This window comes from Oncorhynchus mykiss, chromosome 18, assembly GCF_013265735.2.
Source record: "Oncorhynchus mykiss isolate Arlee chromosome 18, USDA_OmykA_1.1, whole genome shotgun sequence".
NCBI classification, from domain to species: domain Eukaryota; kingdom Metazoa; phylum Chordata; class Actinopteri; order Salmoniformes; family Salmonidae; genus Oncorhynchus; species Oncorhynchus mykiss.
In genome coordinates, this window is record NC_048582.1 from 50,350,761 (window position 1) to 50,359,998 (window position 9,238).

At 44.9% G+C, this 9,238-nt stretch overlaps 1 protein-coding gene across 10 annotated transcripts in view; it reads right to left on the reverse strand.

The window, feature by feature from the left end:
* LOC110496438 (PHD finger protein 14) overlaps positions 1-8,372 on the reverse strand; it is a 103,112-nt gene extending 94,740 nt beyond the window's left edge. For 8 of the 10 annotated variants that reach the window (XM_036953025.1, XM_036953024.1, XM_021572346.2 and 5 more), the window contains exons 1-5: positions 8,218-8,372; positions 7,356-7,472; positions 5,804-6,118; positions 5,264-5,706; positions 4,491-4,638 (exon numbers count right to left, since the gene is read on the reverse strand). In XM_036953025.1, coding sequence (XP_036808920.1) covers positions 4,491-4,638; positions 5,264-5,706; positions 5,804-6,118; positions 7,356-7,472; position 8,218 — 1,024 coding nt within the window. In that variant the 5' untranslated portion in view covers positions 8,219-8,372. The remainder of the gene's footprint in view (positions 1-4,490; positions 4,639-5,263; positions 5,707-5,803; positions 6,119-7,355; positions 7,473-8,217) is intronic. The other 2 variants (XM_021572349.2, XM_036953026.1) reach the window with 1 other exon arrangement.
* Positions 8,373-9,238: the final 866 nt, after the last annotated feature.

Genomic DNA, 9,238 nt, shown 5'->3' on the forward strand with positions numbered 1-9,238 from the left:
CTCTAGGATGGAATTCATCTGAAAACACTGGATATAAACACAAAACCAGCTTAATATGTTGTGGATCACTTAAAGGCTCACTGTGATATTTACTTTGAATTTCAGAGTGGTTAGGCCACATTTCTCCAGCCTCATTATAGAAAATCAAGTAGCAGGGCTGGCATCTTGTCATTATTTTATTAAGGTGTGGGCCTTTAAATGCATTTCAGGGGCTTCGGGAGCTGCCCTTGAGGCACTAAGGTCTCTGCAGTTAGTTGAAACAGCATGAGGGAAAACATGGTTTTTAACCTTGAGCTGAGCTCTTAACCCACATGAATGTGATAATTACCCTGGTGTATAACAGGAGATACGGAGGATGTACAGAAGGCATCTCACTGCCATGGATAACGCCATATGTCTGCTAAGCACTAAGAACTTCATGAACTAAGGCAAGGCTGTCTTCAAATGGCACTACTAAGAGGACTGCGTGACGGAGGAACAACAAGAGCGGGTATTGACGATGCTAACGCTACCAGGCCTATACTTCAAACAGTACGAAGGGTAGGCTCTTTACAGTTCTGTAACAGACTAAACGATGTCATATGAAATGGACCACGGGTTGAATGTAATGCAATACATAGGAAATTAGGTGCCATTTCACACGCAGCCATACACTAGCACCCTTACAGTGAAGGGGGATAGAAGGAAACAGTGTATGATTTGTGCCTTGAATTGGATCTGTTTTACAGTAGTAGGCCCCAAGGACACTGTCAGAGTGTCAGAGAGAGAGGACCTGTGTCATCTGCTGGTACTACAGTATGACACACGCCAGACCAGTTAGTCACACATTGGCGCTGTCCATCGCAGCGACAACAAAAAACAGCGCTCTTAAAGATAGATAATATGCATTTAAACAAATGAGCCCAAACAGTAGCGCCTAAATGAATTAAGCACATTTGAGAAAATAATTAACTTTACGGTCCAGAACTCGTTAGGTAGCCGAGTGAAATCAATAGCACAGGGATTTAATTGGTGGTAGAATTGTATGTCCCAAATGGCACCCTATTCCTTATTAGTGCACTACTTTTGACCAGAGCCCTATGTAGGGAATATGGTGCCATTTGGGATGCAAGCAAGGCCTATTAATGACAATGTCATGTTCTTATATTAGGGGAGAGCATTTTAACAGCCACGCTGCTTTAAAATTACACTGGATACCAGCACACTGCTGAAACAGGAAAACTGCAAAACAAGAGAGACTAGAAATTGTAAAGGGACATAAAAACAATCAAGAAGTGAGTGTCTTCTCTACTGAAAAGCTAGAAGGAGCATTTAGGCTTGAGAGAGAAACACAGAGATAGAGAGAGAGAGAGACAACTGGCTATCTGAGCCTCTGCTGTGCTCACCAAGGCTTTTGATCTCTCTCTCCCCCTCTACCCCTCCCTTCCTCCCCCCCTCCCTCCCTGCACTGGACTTCCTGCATCTTCTCCTTTCATCCATCGTTCCTTCCCTCTGGTCCGAGGAGGAGAGTGTCTGAACGAGGGAATGTGTAGTGCTCCTGAAAGGAGAACAAAGAGTTCTGGAGTCAAGCAGAGACGAGGTGGTCGGACGACTCAACCAAACTGCAGATAATGACAGCTCATCTCTCATCTCTTCCTCACAGTCACTCCCTAGTTCTCTCTCTCTTTCCTGTTACAATCCATTGTTCTCCCTCCACCCTCACTCTCTTATTTTCTCAGAATAGTGAGTCAGGAACATCACAAAGAGCACTGTGCCTCTAAAGCCCAGAGGAGGATGGAGGATAACCCAGCACCTTTTGACCACAAAACGATGAGCTAAACATGAGCTAGTTGGAGCCAAAAAGGCTAACAGAACAATCCATGCATAGCTTTAGCATCCAGCATCCTCTCTTCCTCCCACTACAGTTGAAACTCCTGAGTTGGCAAAACACCAGCTCACCCTCCTCCTCTCATCAGGGTGGGTAGGGCACTGGGCACAGAATCTGTAGAAAGGCCCTGGCTATTCCTCTGTTTCCCATTTCATGCCAGCATCATCCCATGCATATGACAGGTTCTGCCTTGACGTGTGTGTGTGTGTGTGTGTGTGTGTGTGTGTGTGTGTGTGTGTGTGTGTGTCAACTTTCTGAGCTGCTGCGCAGAGCTGCAGGTGAGACATGGAGGCAACCGTGTGGGCCAACCCTCTCCTGAATCAACCAACCTCCCTCTCCCTCAGGGCGCCTGGCACTGTGGTGCTGCTGGCTCAAGAGGGGGGGGGGGGGCCCGTGTGTGTCTAAGAAATGGCTTGCGAGGGAGGGGCAGTGCTCAGTATGGAACAGCTGTCTGTTCAGTCAGGGGGCGGACACAACACTCCTACCTGCCAGCCTCTCTCCACCACGGGAGGAGAAAATGCCTGTGAGGCTAATGAAGGAGAAAGAGTTCCTACTTGTCACTTTCTTGCTCTTCTACAGTCTTCCCACCTCTATGCATGTCTTACTGTGCCTTTTCTACAGTCCTCCAACCTCTATGCATGTCTTACTGTGCCTTTTCTACAGTCCTCCAACCTCTATGCGCGTCTTACTGTGCCTTTTCTTCAGTCCTCCAACCTCTATGCGTGTCTTACTGTGCCTTTTCTACAGTCCTCCCACCTCTATGCATGTCTTACTGTGCCTTTTCTACAGTCCTCCCACCTCTATGCGTGTCTTAGTGTGCCTTTTCTACAGTCCTCCCACCTCTATGCGTGTCTTACTGTGCCTTTTCTACAGTCCTCCAACCTCTATGCATGTCTTACTGTGCCTTTTCTACAGTCCTCCAACCTCTATGCGTGTCTTACTGTGCCTTTTCTACAGTCCTCCAACCTCTATGCGTGTCTTACTGTGCCTTTTCTACAGTCCTCCCACCTCTATGCATGTCTTACTGTGCCTTTTCTACAGTCCTCCCACCTCTATGCGTGTCTTAGTGTGCCTTTTCTACAGTCCTCCCACTTCTATGCATGTCTTACTGTGCCTTTTCTACAGTCCTCCAACCTCTATGCATGTCTTACTGTGCCTTTTCTACAGTCCTCCAACCTCTATGCGTGTCTTACTGTGCCTTTTCTACAGTCCTCCAACCTCTATGCGTGTCTTACTGTGCCTTTTCTACAGTCCTCCAACCTCTATGCGTGTCTTACTGTGCCTTTTCTACAGTCCTCCCACCTCTATGCATGTCTTACTGTGCCTTTTCTACAGTCCTCCCACTTCTATGCATGTCTTACTGTGCCTTTTCTACAGTCCTCCCACCTCTATGCATGTCTTAATGTGCCTTTTCTACAGTCCTCCAACCTCTATGCGTGTCTTACTGTGCCTTTTCTACAGTCCTCCCACCTCTATGCATGTCTTACTGTGCCTTTTCTACAGTCCTCCAACCTCTATGCATGTCTTACTGTGCCTTTTCTACAGTCCTCCCACTCCCTTTATCTCTCTCTCTCTCAAAACTTGCATCCTCTCCATCTCTCATTGTAACAGAAAGAAAAGGAAAGCTTGTAATACAAGCCGTTTGCCTGATGCGTGCAATTCTGATGAAATACATGTCATAATACCTGGAGAAAGTCTGCTTGGTGGTTGGCATCAACTGTAATTGAGCAAGACATTAGGAATAAATGGACCCAAATAATTAGATGCTGCATGTTAGTAAAAGCAAAAACATTTGTAGTCTTGCATTTTCTTATGGAGCACAACTTGTTCTGTGGCACTGTAGAATAGTAGAACAAGAATATGCAGTGTTTGACCAGGCACTTATTAACACAGGGAGGGAGAGATAAGTGTGTGTGTATGTGTGAGGTGTGTGTTGTGTTGGGGTGAGAATGAGAACTGAGGCGGAGAGAGAGAGTGGGGGTGCACTTGAAAGACCCTCTGATTTAGTGCTGCCAATGGCCATGGCATGTGTGTGCCAGCATGTGTGCCTGCATGCATTCCATTTATAGGTGCTTTAAAATCAGTAAAACATCTAAATAAATAAATAAAGTGATTGTAATTGAAAATTAGCGCTGTCACATTGATTCAGGGGTGTGCATGGGCAGCGTTACCACGCCTGTCCAGAGGAGAAGGCCACATCTGAGAACGATTTAAGAAGCCATTGATTTTGTTTCCAACCAGTCAGAGGGAGACACAATGAGCTAATAATGCTAGATGAAGAGGAATAGGGTTAGTCTGTTAGTTCCCCAGCCAGAGCTGTATGGGGAGAATGCACTTCTGGTTTGCTGGTTTCCCTGCTATGTTTAGGTGTGGGGTGGACAGTGAAGTGGTGATAATTTAGTGTTTGTTTCTGGTTGTGGGTATATGGAACATGCTACCAAAACCCAACCTGGCACCCAAAACACCAGCTCATCTTTAAATCTCTGCCTTACAGAAAAAACATAAACCTTCTGACACAAACCTGAACAGCTACCAAGGTACTCCTATAGCCCTTCTGAACAGCTGTGTTTCTGACCTGTGCTTACCGTAGAAGTAAAATAGGAAAAAGCTACATATCTCTTACCTTCGTGTACAGTCACACCACAGTTGTCACACTGGATGATCTCGTCAGCGTCCTCGCTGTTGTCTCCCAGACACACGCAGCAGATCAGGATGTGTTCCATCCTCTGGGCCACCGCGCTCCACACCTGGGCACGCTCCAGCAGGGCATCCTGGGTAGACAGGAAGTGGGAGACACAGTAAAGTTTCAGTAAAACCATTATCAATGCACCCTTATACACTATATTGCGGCTGTTGTACACATGTTCTGTTTTTAACTAGGTGGAATGTATAGGTCTCGAATGTCTTCATCTCCGTGTCTGAATGTAATACACTATTACATGTGATTCTAATATGCTTGTATACAACAGACCGCAAAAAATAAAGTTTCCAGACTCTGCAAACAAAGTTCCTCCAAGTCCTAAATCTAAAGCCTCTCACAATCTCCCCTCTCATCTGACCACAGATCGTTATTGATAGACAGCAGTAGGCTAAATCTCATTCACACGGATGGACTCTTAAGCTAAGTCGATTAGCCTAACACAAAGCTGTATCTCTCTAGCAGTCTCTGTGGTTCTCTCACTCTGATACCATGCAATCTCCTCATTGGATTATATGATAACTCTGTGGCACATAGCAACACAGTGCTGGGCTGGCTAACACACTGGATCCAATGAAGGGATCAGAGAGTTATATAAACTTCTCTAGCAACTTTCACGACTACATGCTAAATGGTGAGGGTGAGAGGCAGTTTGCGAACAATAAAGTGTGATACAGAGGACATAAAGTTGTGTTTACCTTGTTGCTCTTTCCCTGTGACATGCTGTCATTGGTCAGCTCCTTGTCAAACACACTGCTGCTTATCACTTTCTTATTGGGTTTCTTCACCTCTTTATCACTGTCGCTACTGCTCCCTTCTTCGTTCTCATCTTCATCATCACCACCATCGTTGTCATCATCCTCACTACCGCTCCCTCCGTCGTCATCTTCCTCCTCCGCCTCCTCCTCTCCCTCGCTTCCTCCTCTCTGAGTGGCCGCCGTCTTGGCTTTCTTCTTGCCGGAGGTGGGCCTCCAGTCATTGTCGTCTTCGCTGTCGTAGTCGTCCATCTCGTTGAGCTCTTCCATGGTGGTGAAGTCCAGCATAGGGCGTTTACAACGCAGGTTCCACTTCTTGGGCTCCTGTGTCGCGGCCGTCCTCCGCATTACCACTACCACATTACCACTACCCACATTACCACGACCTGGATCAAGGTTCAAGTGTTTTTATTTTTCACGTTTATAAAAATATTATTATTTCAAAACATGAATGTAACAAAAACATTTTAAAACATAGCCTACCTGTGCCACTCTCGCTTCCTCCACTCCCAGCCTCTGTGTCCGAGGCCTTCTCCTCTCTCCTCCGTCGGCCCTTGGGCACCCCTGATTGAGCAGGGTCTTTAGTGGTGGTGGTGCTAGTGTCAGAGGACGGCTGCTCTTCCTTGGTCCTCTCCTCTTCCTCTGTGGGGGTGTCGTCACCTGTCAGCTCCTTGGTCTGTTCCTCACCGTCCATTGCAGAGCCGATGTTGTCAGAGTCGCTGTCGTTTTCAGAGTCCTCAGCAGCGCTCTCCTCCTTGGACCCCTCCTCATCACTCCCAATGGCACTACCCTCTGACCCTAGAACAGAGGAGAGAAGGACAGAGGGAATGTTCAACATGGAGTATGAATGAGGGCATGTTCAACATGGAGTATGAATGAGGGCATGTTCAACATGGAGTATGAATGAGGGCATGTTCAACATGGAGTATGAATGAGGGCATGTTCAACATGGAGTATGAATGAGGGCTTGTTCAACATGGAGTATGAATGAGGGCATGTTCAACATGGAGTATGAATGAGGGCATGTTCAACATGAAGTATGAATGAGGGCATGTTCAACATGGAGTATGAATGAGGGCATGTTCAACATGGAGTATGAATGAGGGCATGTTCAACATGGAGTATGAATGAGGGCATGTCTGCTGTCTTAATCTCGTTTGTATTGACACTTTAAATAAAGATGAACATGATCAAATCATGTTGCTAAGTGATAAAAACAAAGTTGAATTCAGCTCTCTAACATTATATCATGTAGTCTAATCTGCCATGCAGATTAACATGAGCTGTTGGATTTCAAGGTGTCAGGTGACAGGTCCAGAGTCCAACACTCCAACACCACAGAGCCCAGGAGGTTCACGGTACTGTAGAATCTCATTATCAGCTTCTGGCTTCAGTGTGTGTGTTTCAGATAGGCTGGATGAAGACCTCAGGGCCAACAGAGTGATAAATCCAGCCCAGGCAGAGTGGCAGGCCCGAGATCGCCTCAGCGGCCACAGCCTCTCTAGATCATGCCGAGTCAGTGAGAAACACCGCTCTACAAGGTCACTACAAGACACAGACAAGCAGGGTGATGAGGATTTCATCTAAACCTTGGAATGCCTGCATCTGAGAGTGGGGCGGCACTGACAGACGGACCGGGCAGAAAGTAATGGTGGAGATAGTCTTCTGAAAGCTGTGTTGACATGGAGAATATCACAGCTAGGAAAATCTCAAAGATGGACATTGAAGTGTCATTTAAAGCTATTCAAGCCACAGCTAAATAGAGCCTTCATGACTATGAGTAGTCCATGATGGCCAACTTCTAAAAGGGATACACAACCAAATAGCAACAAACAACAATATGAAATCCATGCCTTGCTTTTGGGTATATTTCAAGTTGATTTGAATAATTAATTCTGAGCTCCATCTTTCTCCTCTCCAGTTCTATCTGAACTGACAGAAGAACATAACAGGAATGAACTGAGTGTGTGGGGGAAGAAAAGGTGTCATTTACAGGGGGAGTGGATGGAAGAGGACCCCCACTGCGGTTGGTTACCTGAGGCATCTGCGTCTCCCACTTCGAAATCACTGTCGTCTGAGCTGTCATAATCTAAGGCGTCCAGCAGAGAGGCAGCCAGAGGCTTCACCTGCCTGTGCTTCGACCCACGGTCCACTGGGAAGAGGAGGAGAACAAAGGAGATTCAGTGCCATGGTAGAGAAGTACCACCACCTTCCCCTACGCTCAACAAACCAAATCAACAATGAATTGGATTTTGGTGCAAATTTTCAGCTGCCATTGCCTTCCTTTGCTATTTTATACTCATCAAAAGCCATATTGCAGTAATTGCCATGATCTCGGTATCAGACATATAATATGAATATAGGCTAGCCTATGCAAGCAGGTGTCGTGGTGTTGATAATCATAGCAATGCACATAACTAACTAGTCACAATGCTAGTGGCTGTGGTGGTTGAGACAAGAGTAAAGTACATGTTGCTATGCAGGCATCACAGCTTGACCTGCAGGGATATGGCTAGCTAAACTAGCTAGCTAGCATTATCCATTCAATTGTTACGGGAACAATGCTAACGCTAGCTGCTTTCGGGAACACGTTTTGACAGATAATGGAAATGCATAGCTATTAGTTACAACTGTAACATTAGCGGAATTGCTCGTCCAGTAAAAATGTAGCTAACATTAGCTAGCTCAGTAGATAACCATATTGTTTATAAATTGGCTAGATAGCTAAACAGCATTCAACTGTCAGACTAACTAAACGGCTAGACAGCTAGCTAGCAATGACTCGACCCGCTAGTAGTATTTATTATCTTCAGAAAATAAAACAAATTGTGGGCTTCTCTGCATAAAAGCATACTACTTTTTTGTCAATTATTCCTTATATTGAAAATATCACTCACTTTATCCGTTTTCTCGTTTTTACTTGATTGAACAATGTCACAAAGAACGCCTCCTCAAAATGTTATGTGCACAACGTTAGCCACAAGAAGTGGTGACGTTCAGCACAAAGTGATGTTGTAACCATGGTAGCCGTCGAACGGTGTTTCAGATGATGAAGAAAACTGGTGTAAATTATCGAGTATGATGAGAGTATGATGAGATAACACAAATACGTTTTTTTTTTTAAATGACATTTGACACAGATGACATAAGCCCATAACCCTCAATAGTCATGAAAAAATATGTTCAACATTGTAGGCAGTATTTTCTTTGATAGGATCAAATACACCTCAGTGATGTTACTGTAAGCCAAAGTCCTGCCAATATGTCACATTGGCACCAAAATTGTGTCTGTCAAAACCAGATCTGATAGAACAAAACCAACATATCTTTATCTGGGTTAAGCAGAATGTTGTGGGGAAACAAATACTACAACTCTCATGTACCCTCTTCTTCGTTAACCTTATTCTCTGACATTCATATTAACTTCTGAATGATTATTTCTGAGTTGATGGTGAGTAGGTAGAGAAACTACTCTCTGAGCAAGTCTTCCTGAAGGTACCAGATGCTTTTATTTTTATGTTGATGGACCATACATGACTGTGTTGGTGCTGGTTAGTTAGATGCATATTATACTGAACAAAAATATAAACACAACATGGAACGATTTCAAAGATTTTACTGAGTTACAGTTCATATAAGGAAATTAAAATAAATAAATGAGGCCCTAATCTATGGATTTCACATAACTGAGAATACAGATATGCATCTGCTGGTCAAAGATACCTTTAAAAAAAGTAGGGGCGTGGATCAGAAAACCAGTCAGTATCTGGTGTGACCACCATTTTCCACATGCAGCACGACACACCTCCTTCGCATAGAGTTGATCAGGCTGTTGATTGTGGCCTGTGGAATGTTGTCCCACTCCTCTTCAATGGCTGTGAGAAGTTGCTGGATAATGTCAGTAACTGAAACACGCTG